The sequence below is a fragment of the Zea mays genome, chromosome 6 (assembly GCF_902167145.1).
Source record: "Zea mays cultivar B73 chromosome 6, Zm-B73-REFERENCE-NAM-5.0, whole genome shotgun sequence".
Lineage (NCBI taxonomy): Eukaryota > Viridiplantae > Streptophyta > Magnoliopsida > Poales > Poaceae > Zea > Zea mays.
Genome location: NC_050101.1, coordinates 115,168,840 through 115,194,393, shown reverse-complemented (window position 1 = coordinate 115,194,393; position 25,554 = coordinate 115,168,840). Strand labels below are relative to the sequence as shown.

At 42.0% G+C, this 25,554-nt stretch overlaps 2 protein-coding genes across 15 annotated transcripts; one reads left to right on the top strand and one right to left on the bottom strand.

The window, feature by feature from the left end:
• Positions 1–2,381: 2,381 nt before the first annotated feature.
• Positions 2,382–10,721, top strand: LOC103629820 (uncharacterized). Of its 2 annotated transcripts, NM_001397542.1 has the most exons (16): positions 3,816–4,242; positions 5,440–5,520; positions 5,673–5,746; positions 5,822–5,897; positions 6,064–6,131; positions 6,978–7,101; positions 7,622–7,720; positions 7,848–7,949; positions 8,031–8,167; positions 8,314–8,395; positions 8,513–8,533; positions 8,732–8,794; positions 9,352–9,399; positions 9,563–9,625; positions 10,116–10,169; positions 10,246–10,700. In NM_001397542.1, the coding sequence occupies exons 1-16, from the start codon at positions 3,955–3,957 to the stop codon at positions 10,348–10,350; spliced, it is 1,485 nt and encodes a 494-aa protein (NP_001384471.1). In that variant the 5' UTR covers positions 3,816–3,954; the 3' UTR covers positions 10,351–10,700. The 2 variants fall into 2 exon arrangements, with proteins under 2 accessions (XP_020394750.1, NP_001384471.1); XM_020539161.3 differs by lacking the exon at positions 8,513–8,533 and having other exon boundaries at positions 2,382–4,242; positions 10,246–10,721.
• A 485-nt stretch (positions 10,722–11,206) lies between these two features.
• On the bottom strand, positions 11,207–21,084 carry LOC103629819 (K(+) efflux antiporter 4). Of its 13 annotated transcripts, none has more exons than XR_004850256.1 (20): positions 20,508–21,068; positions 20,266–20,309; positions 18,871–18,929; positions 18,701–18,773; positions 18,500–18,561; positions 18,332–18,407; positions 18,121–18,200; positions 17,365–17,436; positions 17,190–17,273; positions 16,540–16,608; positions 15,861–15,938; positions 15,606–15,694; positions 15,165–15,261; positions 14,997–15,050; positions 14,523–14,618; positions 13,933–14,121; positions 13,772–13,849; positions 13,020–13,064; positions 11,940–12,032; positions 11,207–11,853 (listed from the first exon to the last, which is right to left on the bottom strand). XR_004850256.1 is itself a non-coding variant. In XM_008650921.4 (20 exons), exons 1-20 carry the CDS (start codon positions 20,839–20,841, stop codon positions 11,773–11,775), a joined length of 1,848 nt encoding a protein of 615 aa, XP_008649143.1. In that variant the 5' UTR covers positions 20,842–21,084; the 3' UTR covers positions 11,207–11,772. The 13 variants fall into 13 exon arrangements, 6 of the variants coding, with proteins under 6 accessions (XP_008649143.1, XP_008649145.1, XP_008649142.1 ...); XR_004850257.1 differs by having other exon boundaries at positions 11,946–12,032; XR_004850253.1 differs by having other exon boundaries at positions 11,924–12,032; positions 13,933–14,138; positions 14,997–15,086; positions 18,126–18,200; positions 20,508–21,063.
• Between the last annotated feature and the right edge of the window lie 4,470 nt (positions 21,085–25,554).

Genomic DNA, 25,554 nt, shown 5'->3' with positions numbered 1-25,554 from the left:
TTCCTATATGAATTTTGGTGGTTGAATTGCCCAACACAAATAATTAAACTAACTAGTTTGCTCTAGACTATAAGTTTTACAGGTGCCAAAGGTTCAACACAAACCAATTAAAAGGCCAATAAAGGGTTCAAATAAAAAGAGCAAAAGACAACCCAAAGGCAGCCCTGGTCTGGCGCACCGGACTGTCCGATGTGCCACCGGACAGTGTTCGGTGCACCAGGGAGTTCCACACTGAACTTTCACCTTCGGGAATTCGGGGAGGCCGCTCCGCTATAATTCACCGGACTGTCCGGTGTGTCAGCAGAGCAACGGCTACTTCGCGCCAACGGTCGTCTGCAAAGGAACAGTGAAAGTGAACAGTGCGCGCCTGCGCGTAGAAGTCAGAGCAGCGCCAGAAGGCGCACCAGACAGTGAATAGTGACTGTCCGGTGTACCACCGGACTGTCCGGTGGCCCAGTTGTCAGAAGCTCCAATGGTCGGAACCCAACGGCCTGGTGACGTGGCTGGCGCACTCGACAGTGTCCGGTGGCGCACCGGACTGTTCGGTGCGCCATACGACAGAAGCCCTCACCAACGGTCCTTCACCACACTTCAATGTATCCAAGTTTTTAGCCATTGCATTCAATACAAGAGCTCTAGACTTCACTCCAAGACACAAAACAAGAGATCAAATCCTCTCCCAAGTCCAAAGTTCATTCCAATCAAATAGTGACTAGAGAGAGTGACATTTGTGTTCATTTGAGTTCTTGCGCTTGGATCGCTTTTCTTCTTCCTTCTTTCTTGTTTCCAACTCAATTGTAATCAAGGCAAGAGACACCAATTGTGTGGTGGTCCTTGTGGAGACTTAGTGTCCCGGTTGATTGAGAAGAGAAGCTCACTCGGTCTAAGTGACCGTTTGAGAGAGGGAAAGGGTTGAAAGAGACCCGGTCTTTGTGACCACCTCAACGGGGAGTAGGTTTGCAAGAACCGAACCTCGGTAAAACAAATCATCGTGTTCATTCGCTTTATTTCCTTGTTGATTTGTTTTCCCTCTCTTTCGGACTCGAATTTAATTCTAACGCTAACCCCGGCTTGTAGTGTGTGCTTAAGTTTGTAAATTTTAGATTCCGCCTATTCACCCCCCCCCCCCAGGATACTTTCACTGATAATCCAAGATAGCCCACACAAAATTTGGAAGGAAACACAAAAAATAGATAAAGCATGCCTTGCACAGTTTGCAGTAACACCGGATGTGTCCATTGCTTCTTAAGATGTCTTGCCCCTTTCAATAGCTAAAGCAACCTTTTGAGAGAAACGAAGACGCTTAGCACCGTGAGGAGATTAGAGAATTGTGGATCTTGTTATTAGCAACCTCATTAGTGCCTAAAGAGAGATTTGTGTGCATCCACCACCCACATTAGGCTTATCTTAGCCAAGTAAAAGTCTAGTGCTTGTTACTCTTGGCAATCAGCATCTATATGGCTCGATGGCGATTGGAGTGCGGTGATTATTGGAGCGAAGGCCGAACCCGACCTTGATCAGCCCTGCGTAGGCCGAAAGTAACCCATGTTTAAGTGCAGTGTTCCACGCGTTAGAGAACTTCGCCAGACCCGCACCAACGAAGGTCCCTTCGATGGTCTCCACTAACAATGACTATATGAAGGCCCGCGCAAGAGGGGGCTCACTAATAGCGAAGGCACCAACAGACAAGGGATCTTCAGCAAGCAAAGACACCCTTGAGCGGGCCTATGCCACGGAGCAAAGGCACCGCCTTAACACCCGACGAAAGGGCGCATGCCTTCGACAACCACCGCGGAAGGGAAAATGTGGATGAAGACGAAGTCCTTGAGACCACCCTAGAGGGACCTAGTTTCTTCTAGGTGGTGGCGATCCCAGTTTGATGAGGACTTCACTCCCATACAAACAATGTATGGACCGGCAACACGAGCAGGTGCACAACAGCTAAATCTCCAAGTTAGTTCTAACCTAGTCAATAGTGTTTTAGAGCTTATGCTTGGTGTCGTGAATCTTTTGATGATTAGGAACCTTAGAGAGGGCTAGCAAGAACTTGGGAAAGGCCAATATGTCAAGGAGGAGAAGCTAGGACGTTCACAACAAGAGTAAGCCAAGTCCGACTCGACTCTATCCTGACCTTTTTGATTGCAAAGAGGAGCTCTCTTATTGCAAAACTATTCTCTTATGGGGGAGAAGACTTTATTATGGAAAAGGGGGAGTTTTTGACACTTGATCAAAACTAATTTCTAAAAATTGTTTGAGTTGCAAAACTAAAAGAGTTTTTGACTTAAAAGTGAGAAAATTGAGTTTGATTGCAAAATTCAAAACGAGTGGTGGCAAAATGATCCACATATGTCAAATCCTATACTTATTCAATTGTTGTTTGATTTGACTTCAATTTGCAAAAGTTGGCTCATATTTAGTTATGTTAGTAGCTTTGAGTTGCTTTAGATGTGTTGGCATAAATCGCCAAAAGAGGGAGATTGAAAGGGAAATGTGCCTTGGGCAATTTCTAGTTGTTTTGGTGATTAAATGATCAACACACCACTTTTAACTAACATTGTTCATATGAGCATGAGCACAGGTTTAAGTCAAGAAAATTGAATATGTGAAGTCCAAAATGAGTTGGATTGGAAGACAAAAAGTGTAACCTTGGGTAAAACTATAAAAACAGAAGGTTTAAGTATTTGAATAAGTTGCACTTACACTATATTTTGTTTCTTGTACCTTTGTTTGACTACTAACTTGTTTGTGAAAGTAAAGTGGCATTATTTGGACTTAGCTTGAGCATATTGCAAACCATTTTGAAATGAAGTGATAAATGTATGATTCTAGCTCTTAGTCAATTATTTTTGTTGCTAACTATATTTGTCTAAATAATAGGAATCATTAAAAAGAGAGTAAAAAAGAAGTGAAGGGGTTTGGCTCAAAAGAGCCAAACTTGGGCTAGACTGGATTTCACCGGACGGTCCGCGTGCGTTGGGTTCACGATAGACTCCGTGTTGTGCGTGGAGGTTTCTCGCTACTGTTGGGAGATCGTGGGGCGTCAGAGCACGATGAGTCTGGAGTAGACCCCGCGTTGTGCGTGGAGGGTTCGTGCAGTCGTTGGGAAACGATAAACCCAATGGACGAGACACCAGGGATGCCGCATGGCTGAGCGAAGCCTGTTGTGTGCGTACGTACTACGGATAGATGAAAAAGAGAACCGCATGTTAGTTTATAAAGAAATATGAGGATGTTTTTTTAAAATATGACGCAGAACTACTATCGAAATTGATACTTTAATATAATAAAAAATAATATTACGTCATGACATTTTGTATACTGTGATATTTTTAAAAATGTGTTCCGAAACACTCCTTAATGATGGCAACCAAACATGTTCTACATAAATAACCCTGATCAACGGTTCACTCTCGCTCATGTAAGTTTTAGAACAATTCGTGTTGAATGTTTGTAGGAATCCTGATTTTAAAATATGTTAAATTTTGTACGAGGCACGTTTACTAATGATATAGGTGGTGCTTACAGGTGTGGATTTTCCGGAGCACACAAATCTCCATGGCCAAGTTTGATTTTCTCCCATCTTTAGGTACGTTCCACAAGAGGGACGTGCCATCCTCAGCCTCAACGCGGCTGGAACGATCGATCAAACGAGACAGACAGGCTCCCCGCTCCCGACTGCTGCCTGCGACGACTCGCCCGACCGGACCCTTCCAACCAAGCCGGTGACGGTGAGGACGCCTGGCAAGCTCGCCCGTCCACGTGTCCCCTTTTCGAGGCCGCCATCTCGCCCCCGCGCTTTTGTGCGTCAGCCGCCGCGCAGCCCAACACCCGCATCAAAACACGCACCTCGGCTCCTCCCCTCCCCACCAGGCACCAAGGTCGCCACCGCCACCGCTGCCCCAAAGTATCGCACCCCCAAAGCCCCGCTCCCTCACCTTCTGGAACCTTCCTCGCATGGCCCCGCCCCCCTCCATGCCTGCCGCCTCCGATCGCGCCGGCCCTGGCCGCGACGCGGGCGACTCGTCCTCCCTTCGCCTCCGCCGCGCCCCCTCAGCCGACGCCGGCGACCTTGCCGGCGATTCCTCGGTAGGCTTGCGGGAGAACGGCGAGCCGCAACCGCCGACGAATCCGCCGCCGCAGGAGCAGCAGCAGCAGCACGAGATGCTATACTACCGCGCGTCGGCGCCCGCCCACCGCCGCGTCAAGGAGAGCCCCCTCAGCTCTGACGCCATCTTCCGGCAGGTGAGGAGACGCGAATTTTAGGCTCGCTGTTTGTAAGCGATTGTTTGATCCCCGCGCTTGTGCTTCGATCCACGCCAGTTGCAAAATCCTGCAAATTGTTTGTTGCTTCCAGTCAACTCTGCCTCTGTTTTTTTTTGGTTGGTGTGTGTGTGTGTGTGTGTGTTCAAATCACACTTTGTGCTATCGGTAGCTTAACACTGCCGGTTGCCATCTCGCGCGCACGGATGTTTTATTGTGGGCCTTGGGCTTCGGAATTGTGGATAGATTGTGCGCGTGTACTCGAATGGGCACAATTCGTTTCGTGGGGGGCATATGCTGCTGCGATTGAGGTCGGTGTTTACTTGTTTTGGGATCAGGGGGACCAGTGCCGGTGCGCGGGTGCCAGATGCATGCCACGCAGAATTTGGCATCGGCCGGCTGAAGCAGCAAACAACGAGCGTAACCGTTACCACTGGAGGAGCTTTGGCTTGTCGAAACGGATGACTGGATGAGCGAATGAATCATTGAATTCATTGTTGGCGGTACTCACTATAGTGATGTGGACAGTTGTTGGGACAGCACCTGCAGTGCCCCCAGTATTATTAATGCTGACTTTTCTAACTACAATGCGTGTTACATTGTTTGTACACCTTGGCTTTCCTGCTTGGGGCATTGCTTCTTGTTGAGGACCATATAACTGTGCACCTACATAGAACTGTATTGGACCACTTGTAAGTTTTAACTGGTTAGCCCTCCATTTTTTAATAGGTATATTATTAGACAATTTTTATTGTCATTGACATTATTTTTGTTTGCTACTCTCGGAGCCCTTTTCCCAGTGTAATCTTAATAGGGCTCAAATCACAGCAGAAACACGTGAGACGTAATTTTCTAGTGATACTTTTATTAGACTTTGTTGTTTCTGCACATACTCTAAATCTGTTTTGAAGGTAGGAGTGCTTATTTGGATGATAAATAATCCTCTGTTAGTTGCATGAATATTTATACATCACATGCCTCCTACATGGTTCCTGGGATTACACAGTGGACAACGCTTTGATAATTGAGTCCATGCTAACTTGATTATAATATATCAGTATTCCATATATCATTTTATCTTGTACTTCAACTGAGATCATCCTTATTTTTTGCAAACCGTATTTATTGGTTGCTCTGGAGAATTGAAGTCTTGAAACTAAGCACTTCTCCTGATTGCAGAGCCATGCTGGTCTTCTGAATCTATGCATTGTTGTTCTGATCGCAGTGAACAGCAGACTCATTATTGAGAATTTAATGAAGGTTTATTACTTTCTTTCTTTTTTCATTTTCCTCACCTTCATTTACAGATCCCTCAATCCATCTCCTTCTGAAATACATCTGGTCTTCTTCCTGCGCATTTGTCTAGTGTAAATCTGACACATTCTGTGTTTTATTTAAATTGGCTGGTGCAGTATGGCCTGTTGATAAGAGCTGGATTTTGGTTTAGTGCAAGATCGCTGGGTGACTGGCCCCTTCTAATGTGCTGGTAGAAATTGTTGTCATTTTTAATTCAGATGGGTTTCAAATAAGAACTGTGGAGTAATCAATCTGTCAATTTCAGCCTCACTCTACCAGTTTTCCCACTAGTTGCACTCATGGCTGAGAAGCTGATCACAAGAAAGCTCATTGGTGAACATGTAAGTTTGACTCACAAGATTGCGTAGTATTTTGTAGAGAAGTTCTCTTTTGTTATTTCTTAGGTATAAGTGTTGAGGATTGAATTAGATGTAAAACTAGACAGTCCTCTATTCTGCATCTTCCAGGTGCCATTTATCGTTTATGACTTCTATACACCTCTTGCAGGTGGTTATTCTACTCCATATCATTATTACAACATCTGCCATTGTCTATCCAGTTGTTGTGACTCTTAAGTAAGCATTTCTTTCTGCTTTGCAGTTTGTTTGGATGCATCTTATTTTGACATTCGTTGAGCTCTAGTATTTCATGGTATGGAATACATTCAATTAATCTTGTTCGTAATTTGCTGTACTTCATGGTATGGTGGCCAACTACATTATTGTGCCCCAAACATTTAGTCTTTCCCTTCAAGATACGTACTATACTATGCAAATTGGGTGGATAAAAAGGTAGCTACATAACACTTTTATTTAATTGTATCTGGTGACTCCACACTATAATACAAAGAAACGCAACTCTCCAGCATATTCAAGAAAAAAATGTATCTGGTGATAAAAATCTATTGCAAATGTTCATTTATCTCTAGTAGAAGAAATCCTTACTATCTTACTCTGTCTTGATCTGTTCACTGACTGCATCTAATAGGGAAGATTTGTTAGTCCATCAATATTGATACACATTTTATTATGCAGATATTTTGTTTCTTTCATGTAGCTTCTAGCTTGTAACCCCTTTCCTAACATGAAGCTGATCTTTCCATTGTACAAGAAAAATTGGATATATTTGTTCACATGCTTGGAAATTGAATAAACAAACTGTAGTATTTCTGATGTTGATGTGCAAGTAGTAGACTTTGGTTGAGTCAATTGTTATCTCTCAAAAAGAGCCATTAGGAGCAAGTTACCTTTTCATTGATTATATTTTCTGTGAGACTGCAAGAGTTAAGAATGTTGTATGGTTGATGCCTTATGCTGTTTAGTTTAAGTTTGTTATAATTGCCAAGAAATGTTACTTGAAAAGATATTGTCCCATGCATCAATTATGGATTATCAGTTCAGTCATATTCCGAAAAATTTCAGGTGTGACTCAGCAGTACTATCTGGATTTGTGCTAATGTTTCTTGCGAGCATCATGTGGATGAAGCTTGTCTCTTATGCACATACAAATTATGATATAAGGGTATTGTCCAAAAGTACTGAGAAGGTAATGCATTGACATGTTAATCTGAATCAGTTCAAATATTTTGTTAACATGTTGCCCATTTCTCAAAATTGATTTGTTGACGTTCAAACTTTTCTTAAAACTCCTTTTGGTGGCCAAATTTTTCTGAAGCTAGAATATCTCCCACTTGTTTAAACTTCTTTTCCAGTTTCATTTCATGAATGTCTTATATCTAGTTTCAATTTTTGCATAGGATGAAATGTGGTGCCAATCAATATACGTTACCATCAAGAGAGTAAAAAAATTGTTCTTAACTTCTCATACAGTGTTTTTGTTACATGGGCTGATCATATATACTCTCATGTGTTAGCTTAACTGTTAGTGTATACCTCTATTGTAATGGGCCTTGGTCCACCTAACCCTGTTATATCAATGCATTCCCAACCCTAATTAGGGTTAGGGTTTCCCTCATTCTAACTTCAGGCAACGGTAGCATATGATTATATCCCTTCATTTTCATTTTTCATGCAAATAACCACTATTGCTATATTCTTATTTTTAGGGTGCTGCATATGGAAATTATGTCGATCCTGAGAATATGAAAGATCCAACCTTTAAAAGTCTAGTGTACTTCATGTTGGCCCCAACACTTTGTTACCAGGTACTATTATTGGACCAATGCCCCGTTTTTGTTTTTAATGTCTACACTCTGCTTTTCTTCATCGCGTCTATCTAGTTATGCCAGTGACAACATGAATTTCCTGATGTCACTTTGGCATGTTATGCAGCCAACTTATCCTCAAACTACATGTATTAGAAAGGGTTGGGTGACCCAGCAACTCATAAAGTGCGTGGTTTTTACAGGCTTGATGGGCTTCATAATTGAGCAAGTGAGCCTCCTATATTCCTTAAGTAACTTGTATTTATACATAACTTTGGATTAAATTACCAATTTTTCTTCTATTTTGCAGTATATAAACCCAATTGTGAAGAATTCCAAACATCCACTGAAAGGGAATTTTTTGAATGCTATAGAAAGAGTCTTAAAACTCTCAGTGCCAACATTATATGTATGGCTTTGCATGTTCTATTGCTTTTTTCATTTATGGTTAGTATCTTGCTTCAGTTCAACAGTACCTTAAATTTGTGCGGCAGTGATTGGTTTATATAACAGGTTAATTGGGTTTTGACCTGCATGGGACTTTGATTTCCATTTTCCATGGCATTCTTGTTTGCTCTTTTGGTTGGTTTCAGGCTGAACATTGTAGCTGAACTCCTCTGTTTCGGTGACCGTGAATTCTATAAGGACTGGTGGAATGCCAAAACTGTTGAAGAGGTGAGATGCCTGTTAAAATTGAGTTCGTTTCTTTTGAAGTGAGAACTTTAAATAGGACTGACATCAATTATATTCTCATGTACTTAAATGTGATGGTATTTTGGGGCTTTACCTCAGTACTGGAGGATGTGGAACATGGTAATCTTTTTGTTACTTCTATATTCAGATTCTATACCCTTTTATTTAGTTGAGACTTTGTTACTTAACTAAGGACAGTTGTGATGGTAGTGGTACTCTTCTATTTAGTTAAGACTTCCTTAACTTCTGTCACTGAGCTTGAGATATTTGTCTAATAATATCTTTCAAATAACTGACAATTAGTCTATTTTTTGTCAGCCTGTTCATAAGTGGATCATCAGACACATATATTTTCCATGTATAAGGAAAGGCTTTTCCAGGGTAATTGCTTCTATATGTGTACAAAACTCTACATTTGTTCTTTGCTTTTGAATTCTCCAAATGCAGTTTAGTTTGGAACATCGATGCAATATAGAATTCACAATATACAAATGATGTTCTTTAGAAAATGGGGAAGCAGAGCTGGACAGAGTGTTAGCACTCAATTGTCAATTTGTCATAATAATAATGAATACAACTGAACAAGTGGCTGAAACTGTTGTGAGAAAATCAGAACACTAGTGGTCAATATTATTTGCATAGTAAATCAATTTGGTAATGTAAATTAAGATATGAAGTTCTTACTTCTTATATAAAGATTTACTATGCTTGAATTTTATAGTGGCTGAAACTTTACTGTTCTTGGATAAAGATTTTAAATAAAAACAAAGGATATCTAGACTTGGCAACAAAATGCTGCCTTCTGCTGACTGGCAAAAGTAAATTAGACAATGTGAATACATGGACATACATAAAATTTTGTTGGTCCTTTCATTTTTGCAGAACTGACATGATTTTCACTGCCTACTTCTCAAATTCGTATTGTATCTACACTGCAGGGTGTAGCTATTCTAATCTCGTTTCTGGTTTCAGCTGTATTCCATGAGGTACTTTAAGTTCTTCAGAAGCCTTTTTCATGATCGGTTCAATTTCTGTTTTTCCTAAGACATGCTATTGTTCGAATTCCACTCAGCACATTACTAACAATACGTTTGACCTTACGTACCAATATATCATCACCACATCTCTTTTTACATTGTGAATTCACAGATATGTATTGCGGTGCCGTGCCACATTTTCAAATTCTGGGCATTTTCTGGGATCATGTTTCAGGTATAGAAATAACACTAATATATAACTACTACCTCCATTCCGAATTATAAGTCTTTCTGGCTTGGCTTTTCTAGTTACATTATACTAGGTATATATCTAGATTATAATAGTTATATATCTAGACATTGTGTATATCTAGATGCATACCAAATGTTACCTATCTAGAAAATAGGATCATGGTTTCAGGTATAGAAGTAGTAATAATATAATAACTACTACCTCCATTTCGAACTGTAAGTCATTATGACTTGGCTTTTATAGATAATGCTAAGAGTTATATATCTGGACATTATCTAGATGCGTAGCTACGAATCTAGGAAAACTAGAACGACTTGTAATTATCCCTGCCTTTTCTTTTGAGTCCATCAGTGTCTATTCTCTTACGTTTTGATTCCATCATTACATCCATAAGAACAATACTACATCTTGGATACAATGTACCTTCCACTGTTTTCACATAGGCTGACACTGGTTGATGTCTGACTCACAGATACCGTTGGTATTCTTGACAAGATATCTCCATGCTACGTTCAAGCATGTAATGGTACGCTGTGTCAATTATGTCCTTTTTTTCCCATTACCTCTTGCCACTACCTAACCATCATCTTCTTATTTGGCAGGTGGGCAACATGATATTTTGGTTCTTCAGTATAGTCGGACAGCCGATGTGTGTCCTTCTATACTACCATGACGTCATGAACAGGCAGGCCCAGGCAAGTAGATAGTTCGGCAGAGACATGTACTTCAACATCGACCATCAGAAGCAGACTGGAGCGACGCGGCAGGAAGCAGCAGTAGCCCCTCACTTGCCATTGTTTACCATCAGCTAGCAGCTGGTCAGCCTGAAAATGCTTCTATTCCAGGCGGCCGTGCTGGGATGCAGCGTGTACATTACCAGCGATGCAACGTCAACGGTTACCAAGCGCGGATAAGCAGTGCTCGTGGCATGTGAACTCTGTACACATTGAAGTCTATATGTCCGCGGTGCTGTGTGCATAATGTCGTGGTAGATGTAATATGTACAATGTATGCCACGACTTAAGAGGTCAAAATGAGGCTCACGTCTTGGGATGGAGGGAGAACGACTTTCAAAGAACAGACATCGAGACTCGATGAACTTGTTCTGAGCCGGTAACTTCTTGTGACCCTGTCGGCTGTCGCGTCGTGTACCAAGAGCCTGGTTGGTAGGGATTGTTGTCGGCTTCACAAGCTGGAAAACAGCTCCTACCAAAATATCCATCCACCCGGCCGCTCAATCATCGCAGAAGCTGCGGAATTCGAGCTGAGAGAAGCTACGACAGAAGCTGAAAAATGTAACTTTTGGCTATGGGCGGGTTTGCCCCTGGGCCGGCGCGGGGGCGGAGGGCCACGGGGCTGCCGGAGCTAAATCTGATGGGTAGTAAACTAGAAAGGAACAAAACTGAGTAATGATGCTGAAGAAAACTGAACAATGATGTAACTAGGATACGGATTTAAAATTTCCTAATACACACGTGAATCGCCTAGAACGCATGCACTGCAGCTGGTAATTCACCATATACGAGGCGACCATGCAACATGGTATAATAAAAAGTGAACAAATTCATTGAAACACACCCATCATTGAGATCCTGGACTCGATCCAACAAAGTGATATCTGAACAAAGGTTACTCAAAAGCTTCCCGTGAGGAAAAAAAAACTCATGAACTTGGACATGTTAAGAAACTGACATATATGGCTACACAACAAAATTCGTGATCTGATGGATGTCGTACACACTTTCGTGTAGTGAGGATACACAACTTTGGTGAAAGAACACAAGGGCATAACCTTTACTGAGGATCAGGCCTACATCCTATCATGCTAATCCAATTAATTAATCACCATACATTCATATGTTACACGAGACCCTCATTTGGGGTCGACAGCCACTCACTGCACCAATCATCCAAGACACACTGCTCTCAAGAACGGCAAAACCCGACTTTGCCCTTGCAGCCGTCATGACGGGGGAGGATTGATCTTGCACTAGGAGCAAGATCTGAGTTGAGTTCTCTTGCCTCCACCCTCGTATATCTGCTAGAAACTCTTCAGTACAGGTGAAAACACTTTACAGAGCTTGTAAACTTAAGCCATACAAAAAGTAGCTTGCAGTGTGTCAAATGTGTCATGAGTCATGTGAGCCTTGGACTATCAGATTTATGCGCTTGCCGCTATCGATGCGGAGGACATCATTTTTCAGGCCCAGCTGAAAAGGAAGAACCGATGAATTGATTGGCAAACATTCTAGAGTAAAGCAATCCATCAATGAACTCAACTGGTATGATCGTGTACCTCCACCTGATTGGTATCGACAGAAAACCATCTCAAAAGAACCCCGAGGTGGACCATTGCAGGGATCATTTTGAATAGCAGAGGGGTTGTCACCTGCAAAGGTACACACAAGAGTCAGTTGCCATATTAATTTCATGAAACTCGGTCATCGGATGAACAGCAAGCCAGGATGAAGGCATGACAAAAGACAAGACAAGAGATTAGTCTCAAGATTTTTCGGCAACGCCACTAAGAAGGGTGCTATTCACAAATTGTCGATTAGACATGTGAAATTATTTCAAGATGCCCCTTAGCTTCTGCTTAGTTTTCTTTTATGGTTGCTCAGACATTTTGTGACCCCAACCCATGGGACAAGTGAGATGACTGATGAACCCCTGTGGATCAGTTTACCTCATTCATGTTGCTTGGATCATGCGGTTTGTAATAGTTGGATCTATAGATTTATCAATTCGGAAGGCAAGTTTTTCCGTCACTCACTTTTCTGCACCATTTGGCTCAGAACCAAACACTAAGGGGGTGTTTGGTTTGAGTAATCACTCCATCCAAAATGAGGTGGTACATCATGAGTTCATTCCTCAAATTTGGTGACATAACCTCATTCCTCATATTAGTACTAACTGTAAGGAATAAGGTGGTAACGGATCAACTCATTACATTACACAAACCAAACCAAAAAAGTGAGTGAGAAAATGATAGACTAGCGCTAGCCCATTCCTCAAACGGTCAAACCAAACACTCCATAAGGAAATGATTCGTGGACAAGACTGCAAACTATTTGTGGTGCTGGCTGCAGTGGCAGCTGGCTGTACACCAAACGCCCCCATAAAACATATTAAAACCAGTGTCCGAAGTATAAAGTTCTTGCCTAAAGTGACAAGAAATTGTTATTTCTGAGACCTCTTGCCTCACTGCATGAAATTGACTCTTTAGCATAGTAGTATTTTACATACAAATAAAAAAACTCTCCTGAATGAAATATTCATTACAAATAAAAAAAATCGATCTCGTTCGCACTGAAATTTTGAATGGCAATGCTTATCTAGATAAAATGAATAGCTTAAAAGGAATGGAGGCAAATACCAAACTAAGTGCAGTGGTTCCAAGAAGAAGCAGGTATAGCTTGCCCTGTAAAAAATCAAATACAAGTTATCAGATGTCACCCATTAACTTGAAAATAGTAGTACTAGGGATTCTTGGGCGACTAAAAAGGGGAACTAGTGCCAACAGACTACACTGGGAAGTATAATATATATTTAATACTTAATACTGATAGCATCAAAAGTGTTAGATATAAGTGGGTGTCTCAACTGTAATGGGCTTAGGTCCAGCCCATATACATTTCTATCTATTAATAGAGCATCCCAGGCCCAGTTAGGGTTTCCCCTCCTAACATGGTATTCTCCACCAAGGGGCATCCCTCTACAGTGTTCTCAGAGTTTTGGTCCAGTCTCAACATCTGTAATGCCTAGAGTTGCGACTGCGGAGGTTTTAGACATATGTGTCTCAACTGTAATGGGCTTAGGCCACGTCCATATACATTTCTATCTATTAATAAATCATCCCAACCCTAGTTAGGGTTTAGGTTTCCTCTCCTAACAAAAAGATTTGCATGCTTTGCTAGACATGCTGAAGTTAAACTTTGACATCTAAAGTTAAATTATGATATATCAGTGCTTACAAGAATAACAAGGCAGCATCACTGAAAACTATGCATTTACATGTACTTTATGCTGAAGAATAACAAGGTCCCCATAGTTTTAAATTGTCAGCACAACCATGGCTCTTGTGTGTGGCATAACACAAAAAATGGAAGATAATATCAAGAAAATAACCTCGATTAGATGAATACTTGAAGCACGGCTTAAGAGAACAAAAGCAAACTCTCCTATTTGTGCAAGTGACATGCCGACCTGTGGGGACAAACACGGTTAATGTGATTTTATGAGCACTGGCAGATGTGAGTGCATTAAGGAAGATATGAAAAAGGACTTACAAGAAGAGATGTTTTGTTGCTATACCCAAACCCTTTTACAACAATAGCAACAATAAAGGTCTTTACGGTGATCACCAAAATTACTGCTGCAAGGAGTATATCCACATGGTTCCACAAGAAATGGACATTAATTAGCATCCCAATGCTGGCAAGGAAAAGAGCAGCGAAAAAGTTGCGGATGGGTTCGATCTGCAGAAAGAACAAGCCTGAAATAAGAGAACAATATAATGAATTACTAACTACAAGAGTCTAGCTATGAGTTTGCTCAAGCATAAAATAAAGATCAAACTAAAGACTTTCTCCGTTCCAAATTATAGATCAATTCAGCAATCTCATAAGTCAAACTTCTCTAACTTTCACAAGGTTTACAGAAAATGCTCCAACATCAAATTGATTTCATTAAATTATCCATGAAACGTGCCTTGTGCATTTGTTGATGTATTTTTAATATTTGGCCAAAGTCAAAGATGTTTGACTTAGAACAAAGCTAAAGTGGCCTGTGGTTTGAAAGAGGGGGTAGTAGATAGTAATTCCCCCCTTTTCCTGGAAAGGGGACAGAAAAAACATGCAAGGTACATGTAAAAAGTTACTTGTTCAAGAGTATGTTGTGCAAGGTCTGTTGTTGATATCATTACTCCAGCTGCAAAAGAACCCAACTCGAGACTCAGGCCCAACTTATCACTACACTGCATCATAGAAGGATGTAAACATGAGAATGACAAGAATTTTTAAGATCTGCTCATCTGCATACCTTTAAGTCTTTAACAAATACAGTTTTGATGATAAAGTAAAGAAATATAGGTCCATAAGCTAAATCAAAATCTAGAAAAGTTCAATTGGTAAAGATAAGTTCAGGAAAGTAAGTATTGTGTTCCTTTATATATGTTTTATGTATGAAGTAAGCATTTGCAATACCCCTTTATTGATTCGTTTAAAACATAACTTTTAGCAGGTTTTAGGCTTTTAGCACATGCAAACGCTTGCGCTGTACAAAAATAAGACCCCTTTTCTATGTTACTGCACAGTTTTCACAACATACCAATATAAGAGCAGTAGAAACTCACCCAAGCAAATAACAAGCAGAATGCAACTGCTGCCAGCTGATATAGTTCATTTGTCTGTGTGACATGCAGAGCAACCAGAACATAAGATTGCTGGTAAGAATGTTCTACAAGATCAAAACTCAAATTGCTCAAAAAGGTGCACTGCTTTCTTATAAAATCAAACTTTACCTGTGATGACAGACTTATCATCAGTTTAAGAAACCAAGGAACGCCGGTACGGGAGAGGATAGAGAGAATGGTCAGGAATGTTATCAATACCACCAGCCTGAGAAGTTTTGTATCAAAAATTAATTTCACAACTGACTATATACTAGAATACTTTTATAGGCTAGCAAACAAAATATAATGGATAATACAATTAGTAATATTAAATACAAGATAATAAAGAGATCATAAACTATTAGGGTGACTTTGGGCCTTGGGGTTAGCAATGTTGTATCAACTGGACTTGCCACCATGTCAAGAAAACATGAACTTAGTGTACAAGAATTGTATCAAGTGGATAAGCCAACAAAACATTCAACTCATTGTAAAACAAATTTGCAATATAAAGGTTACCAAAGTACTTCAGGCTTCAGGGCAAAAGGGGGAAAGAAATGCTGCACTTACGACTTCATCATTGATGCAACTCCGTGAAGAAGGCCAGATGTACCACTCAAAATTGGAAGAAGCGCAAACAGCAGGCCAACAGCACAATCCTGGGGGGCAGGAGAAATAGGATGTCACACAACTGAGATATATTTCTTAATTTATAAAAAAGGAAAAAGAAAAGTGCCTTGGATCAACTTTTCTTAACAATGGCAGACACTAGATGCATGTACACAGATGCATCTTGCACACAAAAGATAAAGAAAGTAGACAGACCTGCAATATAAGTATCCCGACTGTAACCTGGCCATGAAGAGCATTGATACTATTTCTTTCCATCAGAAACTTTAAAACCTTCATAAACAAAACTCACCATTATTTGAATAAACAGATAACCAGGTGGCACACCAGCAGCATCACGAATGACTACACAATGACATAAATAATGAGCTTATTGCAGTTGCAAGTGACAAAACATCCAAGCATACTATATTCAGGTTTCAAACATCAGGTGCTAAATTTCTCAATCAAGATGTACTGACTCCATTTGTGGTACAGGCAAATATTTTTCATATATATGAGCAGCAGATGAAGCCCCTACTGGCATTTTTTATATTTTCAAATAATAAAAAGGTTGTTCTCAGAAACTAAAATGAGTTTGTGTACAACAAAAGGTGCATGCAATTGTGAGAACCACACTACAGCACAGCAAAGAATGTTAGTCATTCACAAACAATTATGTATTCATGCATTCACTTGCTTCGAGATAATTTCAAACACAAAATGCAGCACCAAACATTTTGTGTGTCTGCAAATGCGTGAGCGACAGAGAGAGGGAGGAAGAGAGCCAGGCTACTGGACCAAATAATCATAATGGCAAGAGTTATTGACACTGAAAAATATTGATTTCTCTGATAGGCCACTGGCCACCTGTTGACCCTGACCAGATACTTACGACAGCTGTTGAAGACATGGAGAGAAGAACACCAACAAAAACACCTTCTTTAGTTTTGCCTCCACATAGCTGCATTAAACAGCATAAAAGATCTGTCAACCATGCTCTTATGAATCAAGACAAGGCCATACAACCTAGAAACAAATAAAATAGCTGGCAATGGCTGAAAACCGTAACTGAAATTCCTGTAACCGGTGTCTCGTAACTGTATCGTTTCCGAAAATTACCGTTTTTAAATTTTGAATTTCAAATATCTATCAACGTCAGTCGTCAGTAAGTAGATTAATTATGAAACCGCGTAAATTTCCGACCGACCGGCAATCGTTTTCACCCCTCTGGCTTAGTAAAATGCATCAAATATTTTTTCACAAAACACTGGCAGGTCAAGCTCCAGGAAGCTGACTTGGTTACTTCTACTGCATAATCCCTTCTAGTCACTTATATTGGCCGCATGTTCAAATGAGTTACAGATGCATCAAATCTTGTTATTCTGATCAATGTTTTATGAAACAATTAAATTATTTGATGTCAGGACATAGAATAAAAGATCTCAATGTTCCCCTCAAGAAGAGTGACAACTAGGTTTACACAACGTAATAAGACAGCTCCAAAGTATATATCATAATGCGGACAACAGAGACGAAACTCACGGTAGCCAAAATACCACAAAGAAACATGAACAACATAATTTGGAGCAATCCTCCGAGAACAGCAACAGCACGAACAACTCGAAGCTGAGGCAATGTAAAAACAACAGTATATTAGCTTCAGATCACAGATGGTGTTGCCAACTGAATGAGGGAAGAAATGGTAAAGGTAAAATACTTTTGCAGTAGAAAACTCAAGTCCCAATGCAAACAGGAGAAATATCACACCAAACTGGGCTACCGTTTCAACCTGGAAAAGAAACAGTGGAATATAAGAAAATGCCACACTTGAAAACATGGACTACTTATATACATCTTATCGACATTTCCATTGCATAGTAGGCAGCACAGAATAACAGAAATCAGTAGTAGGTCTCAAAACTCATAAGCAAGATAATTGTAAGGATAGTTGATTTTAGAATGTATGAAATAGTGGAGTGAAGTTATACAGGTAGAAAATAAACTAAGCCATGCTGTAGTATATATAAAATACATGTAGAACTGAGCATGCAATATAAGAAAATGCCATACTTAAAAACATGGACTACTTATGTACATCTTATCGACATTGTGATTGCATAGTAGGCAGCACAGAATAACATAAATCAGTAGGTCTTGAAACGCATAAGCAAGATAATTGTAAGGACAGTTGATTTTAGAATGAATGAAACAGTAGACCAAATTTATCCAGGTACAAATAAACTAAGCCATGCTGTAAATATATAAATACATATAAAAGAACTGATCGTGCGCGCACACACATCATGTTAGAAATATGATGGCAGGAGACATTAGCCAGGAAACATATGTTTCTACACAAGTCTACAGGGCAGGTCTCTTGTACAGAGGTTTTCAAGGGCATGTGTATCCATGTCAAACATGCAGGCCATAAAGAGAACCCATTAGAAAAAGCAACCCACAAAGGTGGAAGCACCTTACTTGCACCATTTCATTGACAAAGCTAAAACCTCCAGGCCCAATTATAGATCCTGCAAGTAGATAACCTGTAATCACCTGCAATATACTTTGAATTGTAGGTTCATGTACCTTAACCTTAAAAATACAACATTTTGAATACACAAATTATGTTTCCAGCTGTTAATGATGATAAAAAAATTAGAGGAAATAAAAGTACAGGTACTCACCGGTTGCCCAAGGCAAGCAAAGGCAATTCCACCACATGTAGCGGATACGATAACAACAACAAGATCTGATATCAACCTACAATAATATACATTCAACAGATAAGTTTCCATGCAAAAAAGATTTTTTTTCATCCGATACATCAAATAACTGAACACTGAGTAACATACCTAAGGTCCAGCTGCAGCACAGGGTATTTTGACTTTGGGTTTGAGATGATAAAAACATTATCCTGGGGTCAAAATTGGATTAACACAAAACTGTTATAAAAAATGGTCATAAGTCATAACATGTCCACAACATTATGCCAACATGTATGGCACATGCACAGTGACTTGACAGAAAATTCCATCCAGAGGATGTGATTGTACCTTCCGATCTATCAACGTGGGAACATCCTCTTGCTCAGTTCGATCCAAGAAAACCTCCTTAAAAGGAAATGACCTGATGAAACAGAATGACAACTTTAAACTCTTACACGTTCTGAATCTAAGGTTAATTTCATCTAACAGAAACTATGAAGACTGGATTTGCAGCATACTTGTTATCTTTGGTTTCATTCTTCTTTGTTACTCTTCTAGCTACAGTTTCAAGAACTCCCTGGTACGAGTAGAAGGAACAAGATGAGCAGTTTGCATTGCATATCTGTGATGTGCAAGCACCAAATTTTCAAAGTACAAGTAAACACAACGATGCATTACATATATGTGCTTCAAGTTTTCCAATATCCAAATAAAGGACCACAGACCACTATATTATCTGAGAAAATAGAAGTTGTGATATCTTGTTTCTTGAACCCAAGGTGTATCATGCAGGTTATTATAAGCTTCCATTTAAAATATATAATCACTATGGTACAAAAATAATTGTCACATCTGAGTTTGCAAAGCCCTCGACACATATCTTTTATCATTAATTTCTTTTAGAATGACATTCTTATAATCCTTCAAATTTCTGAGATTTTGCAAGTATTTTCAATCAATTCTGTGCACTTTCATGTTCTCGATCTAAATAATTTAAAAGTTAGTGATGTTTGTAGTTTTAAGGTTTGACTAACTCTTGTCCCAGACAATATGTTTTTATAACCAGAAGGAGTATTATGAAGAAATGACGAAGTAACAAACATACTAATGGGAAGCTGAACCTTTGAAATGAACTACTCGATGTAGCAACCATGTAGATCAAACATGAACTCCAGTAGGGAAACAGAACTAGGATGTCCAAATTAGAATTTTCTGTAGCATCTTAGGAACACGACAAACAATTTATAATTGTCTTCAGTAGTAGCTAATGGGTACAATAAAAATAGTCATGCCCATGCTAATCACCTCTCATGTGCAATTGTGCACGACAAACATATAGTCATACTTATTATTGCCAGGCATAGCACAAAATAAACAACAGCCAAGACATTGGTTTCCCTCATCAGCACTAGGAAAATGCCGAACAAATAACATAAAGCAAAATGACCATATAAAGTCAAAGGGCCCATTGGCCCAATAGCTATACTATGATGACATATGGATGGGTCGTTGAATGCTAGGATTATATAATTCAGCTTATGGACTATATAAGCATCTATTGACCTGCTTATGGATTATTATAATCTAGGTATCTAGATTACATAATCCACCTGTGTTGTTTGTTTAACTCTCAACTTATTTAAGCTGGATTATATAATCTAGAGGGTAAACAAACAGGACCTAAATACAATCTGGGTCAAGGCAACATAACTACATACTAGCAGATTCGCAAGTGTAGGAATCAGGCACAGGCCAGTTCAAAAGCGAATTTCCCTTCATTCACAAATTCCAACATGGAATTGGTAAGCAAATCACCCAAAACCTAGTTGTGGCAGACCCAATGTTGAATCACAGAATCATGAACCCTGCCAACAAAGGGGCAGCACACAAACAAAATGGCGCAATGAACTCACCTGCTTCTCAGCTACCGTGTTGTTGAAGCTGCCAGGGTCGGTCTCTGCAAAACCAGAGCTCAGATTAGCACAAGCAACTCCAAGTTCAGACATAGGACCTCCATTCTCAACGTCCCCACACGCTCCAACCACCGAGGCCGAGATCTAAACAGCACGGCCACCGACACACGCCACCGGCCCCAGAACCAGATCCCGCGCCCGAACGGGACGATGCATCCCTGGAGTTGGCCAGATCCACGCACCTCCACCGCCCTGCTCGCCCTCGGACTCCGGGAACTCCTTCTCCAGCGCGCGGTCGATCATGTCGGCAAGGCTGCCCTCCTTGGCCTCCGTGGCATTGCCCTGAGCCACCACCTCGCCGCCGGCTTCCGCCACGGCAACCCCATCCCCGCGCGCCTCCGCCTCGGCCTCTACCTCCGGTTTCCCCGCGCGGCCCTCGTGCCCAGCGCCGCCGTCAGCTGCTTCGGCGGCCGCAGCTGGGGAAAATGCGACGGCCGCAGCGAGGAGCAGGCCGCAGACGAGGAACGGGAGGGGGAAGGAGCAGCCCGGGTGGTTGCTACGGCGACGTGTCAGCATCGCCGCCGAGGGGGTGGGGGTTTGGCAGGCGAGCGGGCAGCGCGTCGGAGACCGTGTGGCGGCTGACTGGCCGTGGCCGGCTCCGCTGGGGTTTAAATTTTCTGGAAGGCGAACGGAGCGCGGATGTGACGGTGTGCGCCGCTCGTGCCGGGGAAGGGACGCACGCGCTCGCGCTAGCACACGCAGGTGCAGAAGCAGAGAGCCAGAGGGGGGGTGGACCGGTGGAGGGAGACGCTTGTTTTGTTGGTGACTTCGCCTCCAAGTGTACGTATTTTATTGTTGTCGTGATTTTGTGGCCACGGCGAGCGAATTTATTAGGTACACTAAATACAATACCCGTGTTTACAAGGACACATAAATATTTAATAAAATATCAGTACATAACGGTTACATAAAAATAAAAAACGAATAATATATAGATAGAAGTTGAGAGTTAATATAAATGCTCATGGTGGTTACATTATTGGTTCCGTATGCAAAAGACAATACTTATCTTATTAGACGAGATGTGGGAATAAAATCATATATACGGGCTTTCGCGCACACTCATGGTGATGAGATAAGACTTATCTTATACGGTTGTAAAACGAGACGTAGAGTAAAAATAGATATACGCTCCGCGCGTGACACATGAGTGACGGTGGGATTTTGGGTTGATTTCAAAGAAATGTGAGGGCCTTATGTAAAAGTGATGACGTAGAATAACCGTTGAAACTGGTGATTTAGAGGGTGTTTGAATGTATTAGAACTAATAGTTATTTAGCTAAAATATACTAGTAGAATTAGCTAGCTAATAAATAGTTAGCTAACTAGTAGCAAATTTACTAAAAATAGCTAATATTTGAACTGTTAGCTAGAGTGTTTGGATGTCTCTAGCTAATTTTATCCACTAACCATTATCTCTAGTGCATTCAAACATCATCTTATAGTAAGTAAAGAAAAGGGCGAACCAATTCCCTAAGCCTATAAACTTGTTTGCACAAAATACTGATTCACATTAAGGCTGTCTACAGCAACGTTCTCTAAGTTTCGTTTTCTAAATTAATATTATTTGTTCTTTACGGTGCACTCTAAAAGATAAGATAAAACAAGCCTAATCGCTGTAACTGAATTTTATATCCTGTATCCGCCTCGACACCACATCGTTGCCCTATTGCGGTTGCGGCAGCAGCACTTGGCGGCGGTTGCATGCATGAGCGCCCACTCCAGCTCCAGGCTACACCATCGCCTTCAATTGCCGCTTTTTTCGCTGTGGTCGTCACTGCCACCACACGCTGCTTTTTCGTCGGGAGGCATGGAGGGAGAGGACCGAACTAACTAGGATCCACCACGGATGTGGAGGTGGAGGTGGAGGTGGAGGTGGAGGGGATGCGGGCCAAAGCACCGTTAGATTCATACAGGAGCACTCGCCGCCCCGCTGCGGCGGGGTGCAGGTGCAAAGCGAAGACGCCAGTCACTTTGGACGGCTAGCTGCTGCGATGGATTGGAGCCGGCCTCACTTCAGCCGAGCACCATCCCCCAGCCGGCCAGCCCCCAGCCTCCCACAGGTGGGCATTAATTAATGCATTATTATTATGCGTGATGCTCGATGTCAGTGGTGGCCTCTGATCAGCTGGTTTGGCCACAGTCCACTTCTCGGTGGTCAAACGCCCAACTCCAAATAAACCGGCCGCGATGCACCACGACTGCACGAGGCTAGAGAACCGGTCGTGTTTCGTCACCAAGAAAATGGAAGGGAAAAGAAACGGTCGCTTTCAGAGCTGCTAGCCTGATTTCTTTTCTATCTGATCTTTTACGTTTTTCACGACGAAGAGGCTGGATGCATGTGCCTTCGCTGCGTCAGAAGCGTCCTCTAGCTTTTTGATTGGGTGCGAGTGCGATGCGAGCCAGCCAACAAGTCTTCAAACGCCCTGCAGGCTGCACGACGTACAACAAATATATCAGAGAGAAAAAGTCTTCGTCGGAAACGTGGGGATCCTGCTGCACGTACGGGAGACACCGTACCTTTGGTCGTCTACACCCTCGCGTACGGTGCACTGGTAAAAACAGTAGAGTACTGTGCGTAACTCGCAATAATCTCGGCTGGCTGCAGCCTGCCCTGCAGCGCGCCCAATTCCTCCCAGTACAAGCAAGCCATGTGTTCTGGAAATACACTTGCATTGCATCCATAGGACACGAGACGATACGAGCGAGTGGAGTGAGCGACGACCTGTGTGTGAGTGTGTCCATCTCCATCTGTGTCTTGTACATGTACTGCGTTTTCTTCCTTCGGCTTCAAACTCTGCCGAACCTAGTGGGCTGAATCGAGGCCTTCCTTAGGGTCAGATTCAGGACCATCGAGAAGTCCAAAGCAACCACCATATATAGACGAATAAGCACATTTAAGGCACGTTTGGTTTGTGGCTAACTGTGCCCCACTTTACCTAAGGTTAGTCGTTCGAATTGAATAACTAACCTTAGACAAAAAAATTAGGCAAAGTGGAGCAAGTTAGGCATCAATCCAAACGAGCCCTTAGAATCCTGAACATTTGTTCTACTGTTTTAGATTTTTTTTTTTGAAATCCAAAACTTAAAATGATCGAACGGCCTTAGACATTGATACAATCTATACTTAACCATTCGAAAAATCTAGTTTTAGATCTCAAAATATAAGAAAACAAAAAGGAATATTTAGGTCTTCCAATTACTTTAGATTAAAAAACATATTAAAAAGATATCTAGTCCTAAGTTTGGTTCTAGTGATTAATAACAACATATGGTTTGTTATGATTAACGTGTATTTTTGCAGAAATAAGATAAGTTAGAACATAATATTGCACGATGATTGAGCTTATGCGACATTCATGCCCTTGTTGATGGATACCAACGGTCGGTTCTTAAATGGATACTCAAAATAGTTAAGTAACAACTAGTTCTAAGTGTCAATAAAATTATTAGACACTTAGGTTAGTGATATTATCGTTATTTTTTTACTTTAGTTGTACTATAAAGGGAGACTTGAGATGGGTAGTTTGACTTAGGTGATTCTAGTTAGATGTGGTGTGCATACTTGCGAAAACTAGTGATAGGTAAACCCAAGAGAACTCATAAAAAATATAAAAGGAAATGTAACTTGAAAAGCAATTTAAAAATGCTAGTTGGTGAGTCTGTAGTAGCACCAGACATAACATTGGATAGGAGTGTGATAGCAAGTGTCAATTCGGGGTATAGAGAGAACCCCTTTTAGGTTTAGCAAGGGTCTTGTCGGTACCCTGAATCAGGGGTACCCCCTACTACAGTATAAAGACACTGTACACATACAACGTCTCCTGGCCGCACGGTGAACGACACCCGACCCCACCACATGGGCAGATCTAGGGGCACCACGTGGCGAGAAAAGATGATGCACCCCAAGATGCATCATTAGGCTCGAACCTCCGCGGAGGAACACCGGACCCCTGTACGCACAACCCGGACCCTCAGTTACGGTCCGAGACTCCCAGGAAGCCATGTTGGGTCCCTCGGATGGCCCCAGGTCCCTCCAAGTAAGGTCCGGACCACAGCAAGGTCCCGGGACAGGGGGAACCCCAGCATGAGTAAGGGTCCGGTGCTGGCACGTGTCCAGGCCTTGCCCTGCGTGCTTACGCTCCCCTCTCAAGCGGAGACCCGTTGCTGTCGCATGGCTTGTGGCCCATGACATAAGCCAACAGGCAGACCCTGACGTAAGGCCTCTAAAGCCGCGCGGTCTCTGCATTTATTGCGGAGAGGACGCGCGGCCTGCCACCATGCTGACAGACGATGTGCCCTCTCAGCATTTAATGTGTCCTGTCCACTCTGCTGGCAGACGGCGTCAGGGTCATCCTGCAGACGGCGCGCCTGTCCAGTCTGTTGTCAAACAGTACGCTCGTGCCATGTAGCGCACTGTGCTCACCATCCCTTATACGAGAAGCTTCCCCTGCACGCTAAGGATACACAGATCTCGGATGTCAGGGCGCGAGAAGATTGCTCCAGCAGCGAACATTTGTAGCTCCAAGTGTTATATCTGTTATGTCCCTGGGCCCATAGGTCAGGGCTCAGTACCTTTGTGCATGCCCCCTTCAGCTATAAAAGGGGAGGCATGCGACGTTACAAGATAGACCCAAGTGATTTAAGACACAACTCAAGCTCAATCTTTAGGCTTAGACTCAAGCAATACAACACACAGTGGAGTAGGGTATTACGCTCCGGCGGCCCGAACCACTCTAAACCCTTGTGTGTTCTTGTGTTCATCCCTACATCCAACTAACAAGCAAAACGCTTAGGCCCCCTCCTCATCTTAGGATTTAGGGCGGGTGCACTTCGCCACCCGGCCGGAGATTTCCTCTCCCACAGGTCTCAATGGTAATTCGGATATCCCCAGGTTAACGAGAGAGGGCAAAGTGTGGGAACGAGTGTGGTACACGAGAGACAATGTTTTAAAGAGGTTCAGGTCGCTAGTGCGTAATACCCTACGTTCTCGGCCTCTCGGGAGTGGCTGGTTTGTATTGCTTGGATGTTGAAATGGCTAAATGTGTGTATGTTGGTGAGAAGAGAGAGTCCCTCCGCTAAAGGGGTCTCCCTCTCCCTTTTATAGACCAGGGGAGATGAGATTACAAGATATGTGGGGTCAGCCTAGTGGTTTGACCCTGTCTATTATACTGTAGAAGGTGTATATGTCATTCTTTTTCTCACTCTTGAGTTACGACTCGACTGTGT